The sequence below is a fragment of the Xyrauchen texanus genome, chromosome 2 (assembly GCF_025860055.1).
Source record: "Xyrauchen texanus isolate HMW12.3.18 chromosome 2, RBS_HiC_50CHRs, whole genome shotgun sequence".
NCBI classification, from domain to species: domain Eukaryota; kingdom Metazoa; phylum Chordata; class Actinopteri; order Cypriniformes; family Catostomidae; genus Xyrauchen; species Xyrauchen texanus.
In genome coordinates, this window is record NC_068277.1 from 17,467,357 (window position 1) to 17,485,608 (window position 18,252).

At 38.0% G+C, this 18,252-nt stretch overlaps 1 protein-coding gene across 1 annotated transcript in view; it reads left to right on the top strand.

The window, feature by feature from the left end:
- LOC127656505 (echinoderm microtubule-associated protein-like 2) overlaps positions 1 to 18,252 on the top strand; it is a 60,245-nt gene that overhangs the window by 21,715 nt on the left and 20,278 nt on the right. The window contains exons 2-5 of the mRNA XM_052144888.1: positions 10,277 to 10,453; positions 10,616 to 10,727; positions 14,773 to 15,234; positions 17,537 to 17,653. Of these exons, the coding sequence (XP_052000848.1) occupies positions 10,277 to 10,453; positions 10,616 to 10,727; positions 14,773 to 15,234; positions 17,537 to 17,653 (868 nt within the window). The remainder of the gene's footprint in view (positions 1 to 10,276; positions 10,454 to 10,615; positions 10,728 to 14,772; positions 15,235 to 17,536; positions 17,654 to 18,252) is intronic.

The following is an 18,252-nucleotide window of genomic DNA, read 5'->3' on the forward strand; positions in this document are numbered from 1 at the left end:
TACATTTTACTGAAAAATCAATAGAATTGTATTATATATTAAGCCCTGTTGCAATGTGTAATTTTGATTAATCCAGTCAGTGAATTAAATACTTTATAAATAAAAAATTCTTCATCTTCTATAATTTATTTTGTAAATAATAATTTTGAATTACTTGAACTTGACTAACATAGTCAAAGTAAAAAAAATAATAATAAAATGCCACATTTCAGTCTGATGATGTGCACCAATTTTCTTATTTTTCTTTTATTATTATTGTTGTTATGATTATGATTATTGTTATAATTTTCCACAAGAAACTTAACATCTTCTCAAAGCAATGCAAAAAGTTAAATAACACACTAGCGGCCAAAAGTTTGGAACGATATACAGATTTTGCTCTTATGGAAAGAAATTGGTACTTTTATTCACCAAAGTGGCTTTTATCTGATCACAATGTATAGTTAGGACATTAATAATGTGAAAAATTACTATTACAATTTGAAAACAATGTTCAAAACTTAAACTACTTCAAAGAGTTCTCGTCAAAACATCCTCCACGTGCAGCAATGACAGCTTTGCAGATCCTTGACATTCTAGCTGTCAGTTTGTCCAGATGCTCAGGTGACATTTCACCCCATGTTTCCTGTAGCACTTACCATAGATGTGGCTGTCTTGTTGGGCACTTCTCGTGCACCTTACAGTCTAGCTGATCCCACAAATGCTTAATGGGTTTAAGATCCATAACACTCTTTTCCAATTGTCTGTTGTACAATGTCAACGTACAATGTGTTACTTTTTGTTTTTCTGTTTCAAATTGGCTTTTTCTTTGCAATTGTTCTCATAAGCCCTGCCCCTCTGAGTCTTCTCTTTACTGTTGTGCATGAAACTGGTGTTCAGTGGGTAAAATTCAATGAAGCTGTCAGCTGAGGACATGTGATGTATCTATTTCTCAAACTAGAGACTCTGATGTACTTATCCTCTTTAGTTGTATCTGGGCCTTCCACATCTTTTTCTGTCCTTGTTAGAGCAAGTTGTCCTTTGACTTTGAAGAGTGTAGTGTTCACCTTTGTATAAAATTTTCAGTTTTTTGACAATTTCAAGCAGGGGTGAAAATTTCATCAAAATGTTGGGGGGCAACAAACATAACAATTCTCAAGAGCAATTTTTGAAGGGGACACCAAGTTTTTTTTTGTTGTTGCCCCATTTGCATTTGTATTATTTTATTTCTTAAACAATTATTTTAAGAATATATCATTATATTATTTACAATACACTTATTTTAATGATATTTTAGGGGGGGACAACCCTCAGATGGGGGGGGGGGGGGGTCCTGACCCCCCCGCAATTTTCGCCTATGATTTCAAGCATTGTAAAGCCTCAAAACAATGAGTGACTGATGAGTTTCTAGAGAAAACTGTTTCTTTTTTGCCATTTTTGACCTAATATTGACCTTAAGACATGCCAGTCTATTGCATACTTTGGCAACTCAAAAACAAACACAAAGACAATGTTAAGCTTCATTTAATTTTCATTTTGGCTAAACAACATGAATATAATGCCAATAATTAGTAAATTTGTGTGCAGTGATCATGGTTTAAAATGTGTAAACTAAGTAAGTGTTAAGGTCCAGTGTTTAAATAAATATTTTTTATAAACTTTAAGTTTAATGACTAATGTCTTTGAAGTCCATCATGGATTTGCTGCAGAAGTTCACATAGATACAATTGTCCTTTGTTAGTTGGCTGATGAATGCTTTTGTTGGTAATTCAATTGTAGTCTATGTATTCCATTTCAAGAGTTTAGTCCATCAATAGACAAAGGTGATGCAGGCAGAGATCAGTGAGGTGCATCACAGTTCAACCGGCTGGTCAGGTTCGTTGGGGTCCATCATAAGTACAAGGTTCAGGCAGTGGCATATGATATATCCGATGTCTTACTGTTGGATTTGGCATCAGTTTATTCACTGAAGTCTTAAATCGTAAAAGACTGAAGTGATGTCTGTCTAGCACCGGCTGTAGTTTGTCATCATCACTCAGCGAAACGTAGCAGTGGAATCTGACACCAAGCAGGAATGAGCTGGATCTGGCCGGCTCTGGTAACCTCGGAATATGAATAATGTTAGCGTAGATGCCATTCAATTGTATGCAGATTTATTGATCAGGATAGATAGTTCGGGTTCCGGCAGACCTAACTAAAGCAGCCTAATTGTGAGTTAATGGATAAATTAAGTGTATGCCTGGCTAAATAGATGAGTCTTTAGTCTAGACATAATTGAGTGAGTGTGTCTGCATCCTGAACAGTATTAGGGAGACTATTCCATAGTTTAGGAGCCAACTAAGAAAAGGATCTACCTCCTTTTGTGGATTTTGACATTCTAGGAATATTCTAGAGAGGATATGTCTGCAACGGCTCAGTCTCCTTGCCGTCGAAGACGGAGCAACTTTCTGCTCTTAAGTTTATTCCATGCACTTTCAAGTGCTTCATCAGATTTGTCGTGTTGCCGGTCTTGGCAACAATTATCTTGTCGCACATTGTTTACATTGGGGGTTGGGGCGCATGCGCACTACAACCTCACGTGTGAGCCGCGTCTCTGGGAGTAACTGGCGTAAACTAGTGTTTTTCCTTGATGCCTAAACACAGCCAATCACCAGCACTTTTAGATTTGGGCACATCTAGCATGCTACATGCTTATCACTGACGTTGACTAAATTAACCCCTTTGGTATAGAAATTTGGTACCGAATGAAAATACATTTTTTTGAGGCAATTCAGTTGGCAATTCAGTTATGCAGACGAGCCCTACTCGTCTGCATAACAGTGGAAACTTATTCCATGATTCCTGATAAAATATCCCTGGGGAAGTATGTATAAGGAGAAAAGCAGAGGCCCTAAAACTGATCCCTGTGGCACTCCATCCTTTTGTTTGATTTGACAATTCCTTGTTTACACATACAAAGTGGTAACGGTCTGATAAATAGGACCTAAACTATGCTAATGCAAGTCCACTAATGCAACATAATTCTCCAGCCTATTCAAAAGAATGTCATGATCTATTGTGTCAAAGACAGTAATAAGATCTAAAAACACTAGTAGAAATATGCAGCCATGATCAGATGATAAGAGCAGCTCATTTGTGCAAGTACAAGTGCAGTCTCTGTATTGTGATGGGGTGTAAATCCTGACTGAAATTGATCATACCATTTCTCGGTAGAAATTTACTTAGTTGGGAGGACACTAGTGTTGTCAAAAATAGAATTTCTGATGGTACCGAGTACCGGGTCTACCCGGTTCCCAATCAGAGTCGGGAACTTTCGAATGCTCACAACAAGCAAAAGATGACAACAAGCAAAGTAGCTGCTGCTGCGGAGTCTCAACTTAATCTTATAGAAAAAAAAAGTGGAAAAAGCCAGGTTTGGAAATTCTTTGGATTTGAGGCTGATGAAAAGGGAAACATCATAGATTAGCAAAAACCTATTTGTAAACGCTGCTTTCACAATTTTCTGATGAAAGGAGGAAACACATCAAACTTAATAAAGCACATGAAAGGCAGACATCCGGATTTATTCAAGCAAATAAAGCAGGTGAGTTTAAAAGCATATTATCATTTGCATTAGGGCTGAAACGTTTAGTCGACATTATCGTCAACGTCGAAAATAAAAAATTGTCGAGAACATTTTTCGTTGTCTAATAGTCATTTGATCTCATTTAACATAACATGAAATCACATTAAACTGTAATGATGAAGCATGAGAGCAGCACTGCAGTTCACGCCTGACGGAGGAGAAGTCCAGTCCAGATGCACTCTAAACTTTCACAGCTTCATCTTATGTAGATCCCAAAGTATTAGGGAATTATAAAAAAAATAAAATTCAGAAGCACTCTCGTTGTGGAATAAGCGGAGCCGGAGCTCTTTAAAGTCCCTGTAAAGGCAATTCTAAAAAAAAATTCTAAACACATTATAAATGTTAGAAATGTATTGCTAAAACATATTACAAAGACTGTGAACTGTGAAGGACTGAATTGTGGAGTTAGACCGTTAAACAGTTTTTCACCATTGCTATTTTCCGGATTTTTTGGGCGGGGCTAAAACGGGGGCTCGATGACGCACTGGAGCCCCTGAGCTCCTGGACACGCCCCTACTTGATGACGCACTGGAGCCGCTGAGGCTGGCCGCTCCCTAACAATATAAATAGAGCACATTCAGCATCAGTTTGCGCTCAATCGCGAGTTACTGTCAGTACTATTATTAGTTACTACAGCCTACAGTTTGCTAGTTAGCTATGCCTTCGGCACAGAAATGCGTACTACCTGGATGCGATCATGTACTGAAACAGATCGGTGTCCTTATTTAAATTTCCTAAAAGCGATCACATAAAAGGGAGAGCAAAATCTTACCATTCTGTTGCAGAACGAGGGGACGATGTTGACTTTCTTGGTCAATGTCCTCTGAATCAGATTCAGGCTCTGGAGGCTCAAACATATATGGCTTGGTAAAACCTAATAAACTGCTAGGAGCATCCATTCCGGCTGTAGCGGTGACAGTTGAGTGTGTGTGGCGACGGCAGCTTTCCCGCGAGTGGGCGTGGTTTCAGCGCAGTTAGCGGACACGCCCCCAGCGTTTGAGAGCAGAGACCATTGCTCATTTTTTCAAGATTTTGATAGCTTATTTTATGTACTTGCCGACTTTTTTATCATTCAAATTTGGCTGGGTGGCTAATAACACATTTTTCTGTGATATGACAAACTCAGAACACATACTTAATTTTGACTTTACAGGGACTTTAAAGGAAACATGCGTTACATCTTAAATGCAGTTATTTTAATGTGTTATAGCTTTATTTAAGTTCAAATAATACAGAAGCAGCTCATGTTAATAACTATAAACTCAGAAACTGGCATTTCTCTGTGTGGTCGGTGCCTCTTCTATGAGTTGCGTGAATGTCCCGATCTAAGGGGGAGAGATTGAAACTGCACCCGGCTGAGAGAGACCCCAGTTAGTCAAATACTATTCACTATTAAGACTGTGAGCCAAATTACTAGAGAGGAGAGTGGCACCTTCCCTGGAGGGATGGAGTACGTCTCTCTTTAGCACGTCAGGTCTACCCCAAAAACTCTTCCAATATCCTATTCTATTCTCCAGACACCACTCAGATATCCAGCCATTCTGGGACACTAATCTACTATAAACCTCATCACCACGACGAGCAGGGAGGGGGCCAGAGCATATTACAGTGTCTGACATTGTTTTGCAAGCTCACATACCTCTTTAACATTATGTTTAGTGATCGCCGACTGCTGTAGTTGGGCATCATTAGTGCCGCCATGAATAACAGTTTTTGAAATATCTATGTTTAGCATTAGCCAGCACTTGTAAATGTGATCTGATGTCAGACGCTGAAGTCCCAGAAATGCATTTAACAATGGTGGATGGAGTCTCTATTTCCGCGTTCCTTACAAGAGAATCACCAATTATTAAGGCTCTTTCAACATGATTCTCAGTGGGTACATTACTGAGTGGTGAGAATCGATTGGAAACCCCAACAGGAATGGGAGAGTTGTGTCGTTTTGGTGAGCGAGTATGCTGCCGAGACGTCACCCAAGTGTTCTGCTGCAGGGGCTCTACATGCAGAACCAAAGTGTGTGTGTTGCTCGCTATACTACCCGCATCCTAAACAGTAACTACCGACTTCTCTTTTTCACTGGCCTCCTTTTAGCTTTTGGATACGTGCCTCTTACTTAAGTTTCTCTCATACAAACAGGTGTGCAGACAATATGGTGAGGTATAACATTGTATCTGTGCATGGGGAGGGGTATGCATGTGTGTATATGCTGGGAAGAGACTTCATCCCATGCTTTGACCACAAATTCAATAATCCATGCACACACACAGTAGAAATAAAGAGCCTGCCATGCAAAAATAGGCAATTTCTTTGTGTCTGTCTTTTGATTACTGTCCAAACCAGTCGAAACATATTGTATTACACCACAATTATCAGTCCCAACACACCATGTACTTGGCAAATCAGATCTTTTGTTTTGTAACCACATTGAATTTACCACAGAGTGAGGACTTGACACACAATGTGGTCCTAACTTTGGAATCTTAGTCTTCCTTGCACGATGTATTGCCCATTCAATTTTGATTAAAATAATTCCATTTGTTTAAAACTTGGATCGCAACAATTCCCTTGGTTTAAGGTGAAAATAGGTTTCTAGTATCTTCAAGGTCTTTAAGGTCTTCTGATTCTTTCTTGGGCATGTATGTGCCTGCCTTCCTTCAATCTGTTCAGAGAATGTTGGGGGACAAGTTCAGCCAGGGTTTAGCTGATTTTGGTTTAAATATACCATAGATTTGTCATATCATAGTTCATTTATGTGAGATCTGCATGACATCTTTTGAAAAGGCAGACTAAACTGCGGCCAGGAATTTCCAGGCTTTCATATTTTTGGCATCACTCATTTTTAACCCTTTTGTAAAGTGAAATCTTAAAGAAAAGAACTTTTTTTGTTTTTTTGTTTTTACAAATGTGACTCATCACCAAATCTCTTCACATTTCTACAGAATTGGAATGCCTGTCTTTCACAAAGTTTTACATATCCCACACCCTTTGTGTTTTCATTTGTTTCATATTTTGACTAATTTGGTAATGCTTTCAGCAACCCAATAAGTGTGCAGTACTCTGTTTAATTTTTTTTTATATTCCTGTTTTAAATCCATTTTTCAGATTGTTTCCCAAAATCAGAAATGCAGAAAATGCACATCATCATTTGCAACATTATCAGACCTTAAAATTGGTGATGGGAGGTTCAATGTTTTGTCAGCTTATATCGTTCTATACGACTGCATTCAGGGGCTAAAACTGGAACTACAGTTATGCGCATGTGCATCTTCGCAACCATTTTTTTTTTAAATGGAAAGGCACAGCACATCTGATTTTCTGAAACATTTGGGTAGTAATTTCATCAACATACTCCTAACACCCATCCTAAACCAAACAGTACAAAGACCAAAACATTGTTCTTTCACTCACTTGCTAGCTGGAGATCAAAAGAGATGTGACTTCAAAGGCACAACATGGGAGCATTTCAGTGCCAAATCATCTGCCATGGTGTCTGAATTTGGTTGGAAAAAAATTGGGAACTAACAGATTTACCGTGTGATCATGTTGACCATAAATTAAAGTATGTATCACAAATGGGACCATTATATGATTACTAGTGCTCACTGAGTACGACGAATCACAGGAGCTATCAGTTGATTCACTGTCAACCCATAGTTGTGGTTTCTGTGCACTAGCACTTTGGCCCTGTTAACATCTATTTGATCTGATTGAGGTTTTGGATGCTGGTTGGTCTTGTGAAACTGAAAAACAAGCAGCGTCCTACATCTTCAATGATCCCATTGTGGGAAGACAGCAGAGGAGTCGTGATTCTGGTCCAGTGGCGGTGAATAGACCTGTTTATGAGTCTATGTATGTGTTTGTGTGAGAGAGAAAGAATGAGAAAGAGAAAGACAGAAAGAAAGAAAAGTATTATTTTAGAAATGTTCTAAAGAATAGAATTTTCATTTTTTGAAACACTATCTAAAAGAGTACAAAAAGCTGCATATCATTGTTCAAGAATGTGGTTCTGTGAGCTTCCAAATGCATTTCAAAATGCTCATGCCAAAAGTCAGCATTTCTGCCAAATGTTTGTCTTATTTGCAGCACTTTACAACAGCTTGTGTAAAGTGAGTCATCTCAATTTTGGTCTTGCCTTTCTATGAGATCTAAATTATCATTTGACTGAAAACTAACGTTAGGAAAGGTCAAAGCTATAATTTTATTTAATTATTAATGTATATCATGATATTATCATTTAATTTAATGTACCTTTATATTTTTAGGATCATAATAAAACCATTCATCGTGTCTAGACAGAAGTAATAGAACAGAAATAGATGAGTCAATAATTCCAGGTGATCAAAGCACTAATACAATAAAATGGGTGTGTAGGGGAGAGGCCTGTATGGAAGTGGATATTAGGAATACTGGAGTGTTTACTGCATCAGTTTGTTGCGTTTTTTGAGCCATATACAGCACCAATATGAAATCTTTCTCTTTACATTGTTAAAATGGTTGACAAGTAAAGTGTAGTAAAGTAAAGTTTTTTTGCGTTATGCTAGATTTCTTTTCATGGCCGATGCCCATACAGTCAGACTGATTGCACGGTGAATTCAGAAACAGTAGTGGAAAAGTTTTGCTGCTGATATTGAGCTGTGCTTACCAAAATTCAAATTACTTATTCGAGTTTAGCTGATTGAAAACAACCTTTTCGATTATATTGCCTATGAATGGAAGATTTGACATTGGTCTGTTGTTGTTTAATATAGAGTTATCCAGAATGCTCTTTTGTTATAAGGGGCTTGACAACTGCCTTTTTCAGGGACTTGGGAAACATGCCTGAAAGGACTGAGGCATTGACTATTACTAACAGACACATTAAACACATTTTTGAAAAATGAAGTAGGGAGTGTGTCAAGACAGCAGGTCAACGTTTTAAGATGCTGTACTATTTCTTTCAAGGTTTTGCCATCTATTGCCTCAAAATCACACATAGTGACTAATATCTGTTGTTGTGGTGAGTGCTGGCTGAACTCATGGGTGCAATATGAGGATGAGCTGATTGCCATTCAAATATCAGTGATCTTCTTTATGAATCTTTCCATATTGAAAGCATGAATGCTGTCTTTATAGATGTTATAATGGACTTCAAGTATTAAGCAAAAAAGTATTTAAAAATTGGACTGAAGATTAAGGTACAAGACTGTGTACTCAATATTTTATTCAGGGCATGAACTACAATCCCATTAAGCATTATGAATGATAAGTATAGAAACAAAATCATTTAGGTTTTTCAAAACATTCAGATATATAGAAACATATACTGGATGTGTAGGGAGACTAAGTTGTTTGCTTAATTTGGAGTCTGTCATAGAAGTAGGCGGTCATTGCAGAGCTCATTTGGTGTGCTTTGTTTGCTGTGATTCTCTGTAGAATTTCTCATCAGGATCATGGTTAGTGTAGTTCATCACCAGGAATTCCCCTATTATGTTGAAATAATACAGACTGATGGCTTCAACAGAAGCATATACCATCTTCCCTACAATGCCCTTCCCTACTTTCCACCATTAACAACCTCAAAGCTCAAGGTTGGTCTGTCTTTAAAGGTTTATAAGTTATCATTAAAAATCAATTCACCTATGGAGAAAAATAATGGGATATTTACTTCCAAAACCTGACTGTTGCACTCTACACTGTTTGGAGTCACTAGTGCCATGGAAATGAGATGCTTCAGCTTTAAAATTTCTGTCATGAATCACAATAGTTATATTCTGAATGTGTCTGCACAAGACTAATGCCACCTGTAGTTACATTTTAAATGGTTTGTTGTCAGGTCCTTTCCATTAAGAGAAGTGTCCTCAACTGACCTATATTCCTGTGCAAATAAAACAAACATCCCATTTATTGAACATATTTAAGACTAGATGGCAGAACTGAGTGCTCAGTCTGTAAAAAGCAGGAACATGTGCAAGGACTCTTAAATCTAATGAGTGCCATATTGTCCTGTTTTCGCTTCTGCAGTTTTCATTAGATTCCAATAATTAAAGAATTTAAGAAGCTGCAGACTGTTCCATGGACAGTGAACACTACTGAAAGGATCCATTTAAACAGTTTATTTATTACCAAAACCTGTGCTTATATTCACATTACACATGTATTATTATTATTATTATATTAAAATTATTATTACAACAAATACTATCATTAAAGTGCCCATAGAAAATCATCATTCCCCTTTGAAAAAGTCACCTTTGTTTGTCTTGAAATCAAAACATAATAAAAGGAGGCCTGGGTAGCTCAGTGGTAAAAGACACTGGCTACCACCAGTTTGCTAGTTCGGACTCCAGCCAGGTCTCCAAAGCAACCAAATTGTCCTGGTTGCTAGCGAGGATAAAGTCATATGGGGTAACCTCCTCGTGGTCGCTATAATGTGGTTCGTTCTCGGTGGGGCGCGTGGTGAGTTGAGCGTGGATGCCATGACGGTTTTGGTGGTGCCATGCGCTTTCCACTTCTTAATATGCTCTGAACAGTACAGGTTTTTATTTGTATTTATTTCTTTTATTTGGGGTGAAATTTGACCTGGACATGGGCTTTGTGAAGTTCACCCCTTATATTTATGCATTTCTGTTAGTATCAATGTTAGTATCACAATAGAAGCACAATTCAGTTCTGATTGACTGTCTCTTTGTGTAGATGATGTGTCGGCAGAAAGCAGCACAGAGTTTCCTGACAGGCTGTCTTTAATGGAGGTACGCCTCCAAGCACAGGAAGATGAAATAATGCTACTGAAGTCCTCATTGGCTGATGCCTTACGCAAGCTTCACCTTCATGACCAACAGATACCCCTGCTTAAACAGCAGCTGATTGCTGGTGAGAGGTTAATGATTTTAGAGTGCTATACAGGTTAATATATCGTAAAAGATTTGAGTGCATTTTTTATGTCTGTTCTTCTTATGATTGAAAGTTAGCTTCAGTCAGCATGTGAATAAACATTAAATACTCATTTGTGTGCTTGTTTGTGTACAACATCAGTGAACCCTACTGCCGCTCGAGTGTTAAATCAGCCCTATTATGTGGATGGATTCTCTAAACCTTGCAGGCTGTCTACAAGCTCTCTTGATGGACTTCACCACCCACCCAACAGGTACAGATGGTTCTGAGTAGTTTTGGCTACATTAAGAATTTGCTTAAAAGGTAACTGCAAATTCCGGGGAAAAAACATGTACAATTACAATCCATGTTTAAAGGCTAATGAACAACATACACAAAGTAAATTCAAACTAATTTGTTATTTGTCAGTTATTTGTCATCTTCTCACAACTGCCATCTCAACTTAAAGTTCAGTAACTTCCTGCTGAAGTTGCAGAAGTGCTAGATGATACTGAGAAGAAAAGTTCTGTGAAAAACAGTCTGACCACCCACACATGTTTAAAACAAAGAGGCAGCGCAACATTCCTTGGCAGACTGCAAGTTTTCGACATTCATGAACAGCATCCAGGGAAAATGGGAGCAGAGAGAGAAAATTGTGTTATATATAACCTAAATATAATCTAACCAATTATTATGTTACCCCAATGGGACTTTCTTATTATTATGTCAAAAATGAAATGGTGCTTACTAAGGCAAGCATCACTATTATTATTGCTCAAAAGCTAAGAATTTGGACAAGCTCCTATTAACCCTATGTTGATACCTCAAATCATGCATCTTGTTGAGCAATCAGATTAAAACATTTTTGTATAACATAAAATAAAACAGGCATTAAAAAATCCATAGAGTAGACTTATATTGAAGGAGGGAGAAAAGCCATAGCTAGTAACCAGTATATTATATAGCATGGGGGCGGCCAATGCACTAAAAACTTTTCTGACAACCACTTACAACTCCCTATCATTATGAAGAATTTTGCACAGGTACCACCAGTTTTTCTTTAGAAAATGTACAAATCTTGTTAAAATTACAAATCCACTTTAAAGTTTACTGCATGTCTATGTCTTTGAAATTGGTTGGTTTAGATTAATAGTAGGGCTGCAACTAACGATTATTTTGATAATTGATTAATCTATCGATTATTAGAACGATTATTCAACTATTCTGGAATTATTGCGACGATTAATCATTCACTTTTAATCGATTATTCAGCTTGTGCCCCAGCTTAAAAGGTTGTATTAAACGTGCTTATTAACAATAAAGAGGAAAAAATTGTCTTTTAAATATAACTCTAAATGACATTCACTGAATTAAAGGGGGAAAAAATACTTTTTATTTAGTTTGAAGGAAATTCACTGTAAAAAAATAGCTAGTATCATCAAGTGTTTTTGTCTTGTTTTCCATTTAAAATTGTATAAAAACCCTTAAAACAAGATATATTTAATTGAGATGAACATATAAGATATTTAAACTTGCTTTAAGAGGATGTATGGGGGCGGCTGTGGCTCAGGTGGTAGAGCGGGATGTCCACTAATCGTAGTGGACAATCGCGGGGTTGAATATAAATGTATTTTGTATATACGTGTATTTCTTTTTTCACTTGGTTACTCTTCTGCAAGTGCAGTAAAGACAAACTATATGTATATTCACGATCTATTCTCTAAATGCAAGTATAAATATCTTATATGCTGCTTCTCAGGTGAATGCATCTTTTTTTAAAGGATTTTTAGATATTTAAAAATATTTTAAATAATATATTCAACATTCTCAGATAACAATTGTTTCTTCTGCAGTATAGCTACTAAAGAAAATGTACATTGTTTTAAATTACTTTTAGATATTTTTATTGGAAAACAAGCCAAAACAAATCACAAACTTATTTTGTTTGCAATGTATAATTGGGCGAAGACTACCCTCTCTCACCTTTCTGTTCACTTCAATCCATCCTTACCTCACAAAAAAGAAAAATCTCTCTTATTAATAATGCTGCGTATTGCCAATTTTCTTCACGATAAGAAATGCACAGTGATACAGATATTATGATTCTATAAGTGGCGAGCCATTGCCATAATGACATAGTATACATCAGCTACAGGTGAAACTCGAAAAATTAGAATATCGTGCAAAAGTTCATTAATTTCAGTAATTCAACTTAAAAGGTGAAACGAATATATTATATAGACTCATTACAAGCAAAGTAAGATATTTCAAGCCTTTATTTGATATAATTTTGATGATTATGGCTTACAGCTTATGAAAACCCCAAATTCAGAATCTCAGAAAATTAGAATATTGTGAAAAGGTTCAGTATTGTAGGCTCAAAGTGTCACACTCTAATCAGCTAAACACCTGCAAAGGGTTCCTGAGCCTTTAAATGGTCTCTCAGTCTGGTTCAGTTGAATTCACAATCATGGGGAAGACTGCTGACCTGACAGTTGTGCAGAAAACCATCATTGACTCCCTCCACAAGGAGGGAAAGCCTCAAAAGGTAATTGCAAAAGAAGTTGGATGTTCTCAAAGTGCTGTATCAAAGCACATTAATATAAAGTTAAGTGGAAGGGAAAAGTGTGGAAGAAAAAGGTGCACAAGCAGCAGGGATGACCGTAGCCTGGAGAGGATTGTCAGGAAAAGGCCATTCAAATGTGTGGGGAGCTTCACAAGGAGTGGACTGAGGCTGCAGTTACTGCATCAAGAGCCACCACACACAGACGGGTCCAGGACATGGGCTTCAAATGTCAAACGTCTTACCTGGGCTAAAGAAAAAAAGAACTGGTCTGTTGCTCAGTGGTCCAAAGTCCTCTTTTCTGATGAGAGCAAATTTTGCATCTCATTTGGAAACCAAGGTCCCAGAGTCTGGAGGAAGAATGGAGAGGCACACAATCCAAGATGCTTGAAGTCCAGTGTGAAGTTTCCACAGTCTGTGTTGGTTTGGGGAGCCATGTCATCGGCTGGTGTTGGTCCACTGTGCTTTATTAAGTCCAGAGTCAACGCAGCCATCTACCGGGACATTTTAGAGCACTTCATGCTTCCTTCAGCAGACAAGCTTTATGGAGATGCTGACTTCATTTTCCAGCAGGACTTGGCACCTGCCCACACTGCCAAAAGTACCAAAACCTGGTTCAATGACCATGGTATTACTGTGCTTGATTGGCCAGGAAACTCGCATGACCTGAACCCCATAGAGAATCTATGGGGCATTGCTAAGAGAAAGATGAGAGACATGAGACCAAACAATGCAGAAGAGCTGAAGGCCGCTATTGAAGCATCTTGGTCTTCCATAACACCTCAGCAGTGCCGCGAGGCTGATAGCATCCATGCCAGGCCGCATTGAGGCAGTAATTAATGCAAAAGGGGCCCAAACCAAGTACTGAGTACATATGCATGATTATACTTTTCAGAGGGCCGACATTTCTGTATTTAAAATCCTTTTTTTTTTATTGATTTCATGTAATATTCTAATTTTCTGAGATTCTGAATTTGGGGTTTTCATAAGCTGTAAGCCATAATCATCAAAATTATATCAAATAAAGGCTTGAAATATCTTACTTTGCTTGTAATGAGTCTATATAATATATTCGTTTCACCTTTTAAGTTGAATTACTGAAATTAATGAACTTTTGCACGATATTCTAATTTTTCGAGTTTCACCTGTATAACACACTAAATATAACTGCATTTATGATGTAACACGTTTCCTTTAAAGAGCTCCTACTCCACTTATTCCACAACGAGAGTGATACTGTATTTACTTATTTGGTATTTTTGCATTATAAATCCCTCATACTTTGCAATATACCTCACCTGAAGCTGTTTAGAAAGTTTAGAGTGCATCTGTGAACTGTGTAATTCTTCCTCTCCTCAGTCAGGCGCAAACCGCAGTGCTGCTCTCGTGATCCCGTTACGTTAAATGAGATCAAACGACTATCGAAAATGACAATTGTTTTTTTTAGACAATTTATATTGTTGACGTTGTCGATAGCATTGACTAATCGTTTCAGCCCTACTTAATAGTTAAATATCTGGGCTGGTAACAGAAATGTTGAAGGTTATAACGCCATAAGGCATGAAACTTATACACAGGTTTCTCCAGCAGGATTGTCCCTTTAAAAATGAACTATAAGTTACTTTAAATAAAAGCATCAGCTAAATGACAAAGTAGAAATGAATTATTTATTGTCAGTATAAATTACAGGCAGCATTCAAGGCAGCATGAAGACATCCTTCATCTCAGATGCTCTGTTTTGTTTGTGTACTTATAGCCATATCTCAATCACAGCTGAAAATGGGGAGGGCGGGGCTAACACCATTTCCAGCCACAAACCAAGCACTAGTGACAGGTGTACACAGACCGATCCATGGATCTCAAATCATAAGACTGTCCCGCTGAACCTGACGCAGGGTGTCCAGAGTCTCTCTCTGGAGGATGCTTTACCTGAAGGCGACCTCTTCACGGAAAACACCTTGACCAAGCTACGCGGAGAGGACGAAGGCATTGATGAAGATGAGATGAACAAAGACCACACCTGGAGCTCTGAAATAGAAGAGAGCATCCAGCCCACCACAATCAGGACCCTCCAGAAGCAACAGAGCAAAGGCAGCGAGGACAGCCAGGGTTCATGCCCTCAAACCCCAACGTCCTCCTCTCCAGCACCCCCGAAAGAGCCAACCTCCAGCCCACACGGAGGACCCCTCTTGCGCATGCAGGAGGGAGAGAAAGCACTGTGCGTTGACCTCAACAAGTGGATTCAAGCATTGGCTGGCTGCTTGACTTCTTTGCTTGTGGTCTTAGAACTAATCCTTACACTAATGCTTGCAATTAATGCAAAAACCAAAGTTACAACTTGTTGAGCCGGTTCTTGACACCCAGATTAAGCTTTATTTATTGAGCAGCAAAAGTGGATTGTCAAGTAATCATTTAGAAAATGCTTTATAGGTCAGGACAAATTTTACTCTGGGTCCTAGTATGTTACTAGGTATGTTCGTTTAAAATGGAGCATGCTATTTTTCTTATGTTAGTCTATGTTGGTTCTTTTTTGTTTAATGACCTAATGGGCAGCGGGAGGTGGAGGAATCAGACTCTGGTTCGGTCCATGCAATAGAATCTAAAACCATGCTAACAAATGCATATCTTTTTATAGTCTTATCTGTACCATTTCATCAATGATGTAAGGTATCAAAATGTATTTATAAGTTCTGCTTTTCAAGCTAACTTTAGGATGATTTATTTGATTGGTAAGGTAATCTTGGCAGTGATTCAACTCTTTTAAAGAAATTAGTGCTATGCCAACAAATACTTTTACTCCTGCCAGTTTCTGGTTGCAGTTGAAGACTTTCATTGTAGCCTTCATTAGAAAACAAATTGTGATTTGTTGGGGCAGATGGCAGTGTTGAAAAAAATCTTTGAGTTTCTAGTAGGAAATGGGAGGGCAGCTGAAGTGTTTGCACAGTTGCAGGGTTGACTGAGCTTGGTATGCACGACCGTTATTACAGTTACGGGAAACATAGTGCATCAATTCGCAGTAAATAGATGCAGCTATAATAATGTAAATGGGACAGTTTGAATCCCCTTCAGGTGAATACGAGACAAATGAGATCATTGCTAAAGCCGAAAATCTTTTAGAGTAAAAGGAATTTCATGGGAATGTCAACAAGCTGTATCTATGACAGAACAGTTCTGGGGAAACTTGTCTGTAACTTGGTTTTCGCAGAATCACAAAAACTCACCCTGGAATGTTGAAATCGTACTAACCCAATCAAATAATCTCACATAAATTAAACAAATCTGTTTTGATTCATTCACTGGTTTTATCTGCATGCATGCTTTGGGTGGTCTTCTTGCGGGTACAGATGACTTCATAATTTCTTTTAACTGCAGGTAACTGGTATTGCCTCGACTTTTTTGATTTGACATTGTTTGACATAAACTTGTGTTTATGGATATAGATAGATAGATAGAGAGAGAGTTAGATAGATAGATAGATAGATAGATAGATAGATAGATAGATAGATAGATAGATAGATAGATAGATAGATAGATAGATAGATAGATAGATAGATAGATAGATAGAAACAATATAATGATTGCAAATAAATATATTATAAAATTGGTGAAATCAAATGAACAGATATACACAACATTTACTCAACATTTACTCAAAATATTTGTGCATTGTCAGCTAACAAGGCTGTCAATTGATTTTAGAACTGACAAAAGGGGAAACTACTGTTTAATTGCCAAGGAGGCAGATGCTGATAATCTCAAATTGGCCAAAACTCAGCTGATTTATTGCCCTAGCCCATATACGAGTGTATGTCACTAGTTTTGACAGCTGTAAATAAAGTGTTAGAAGTTTGACCCCCTCCCATCAGCTGAGTTTCAATTCTCTGTCTGTCACCACAAATATTATCACTGATCACATGACTGCAGTTATTTCCTGTTTCATGTAGTGTTATTGGATGCCTCTAAGAGTGTTCAGAAGAACAGGAAATAGGGCATGATTCAGAGGAAGCAATCCCTCACTTAGCACCGACTCCTACTCCCGCACGCAATAGAAGCATTTTGGGGCAGATTCATTGTAGCTCATTTGCCACATTAACACTCATAACTTGTCACTAATTCAGGGTTCCCAGACTTTGTGATTACTGTATATAAAAAAAAAAAACATATTTCTGGAATTAAAAAAATAGAGATTACGCTCACAAAGAGCAATTTTTAGCTTATGAAATATTTTTTAACTGAGCATATCAAGAAAAATGAATACCAATATTTATATGTGTATGTGGCTGCATGCATGTTTGATTGTGGGTGGTGGGTTGATAATGTGGGTGCATTTGCATGCTGCGCTAGTCTAAACATGATGGTGCACTTCCTAGCAATGCTAAGTATATTTTGTCAGTTCTGTGAAAGCTTGTTAGTGTAGCATGCTCTTATCTGCAGTATTGGATGTTTGCATGCACCCTGTAAATCTGACCACACATTTTATTCAGTGACTGACTGATATATGTGTGTCTTCTTGAGATCAGGGTCAGGAGGAACAGTGAGAAACTAAGTAAAGACACCCAAGACAAGAACAAACAGCGGCTTTCTAAGAAAGCAGCCTCCTCTACAAACTTACTTTCTCGATCTCCAAGTCTTGAGAGGTGAGTCCACCCGCTCTCAATTTAATTTATCATCTTAATTTAAAGGAATATTCAGTTAAATGCAACTTAAAGTCTTATTTTTTATGTTAAGGTGCTTTCCAAATGTGTAGTTCTATATCTGTTTGTCTGACCAGTCGCAGACGAGGGCTCCATCATTAAAACTGAAATATCACATTGACAAAAGTATTCAGACCCTGAAATCATTACTTATTTGAAGCACCTTTGGTAGCGATTACAGCCTCAAGTCTTTTTGTGTATGATGTAACAAGCTTTGCACACCTGGATTTGGGGATTTTGGCCATTCTTCTCTGCAGATCCTCTCAAGCTCTGTCAGGTTGGATGGGACCGTCGGTGGACAGCCATTTTCAGGTCTCTCCAGATATGATCGATTGGGTTCAAATCCAGGCTCTGGTTGGGCCACTCAAGGACATTCACAGAGTTGTCCCTAAGCCACTCTTGCGTTGTCTTGGCTGTTTGCTTAGGGTCATTGTCCTGTTGGAAGGTGAATTTTTGGCCCAGCCTGAGCGCTCTGGACCAGGTTTTCATTAAGAATATCTCTGTATATTGCTGCATTCAGATTTCCATTAACCCTGACCAGT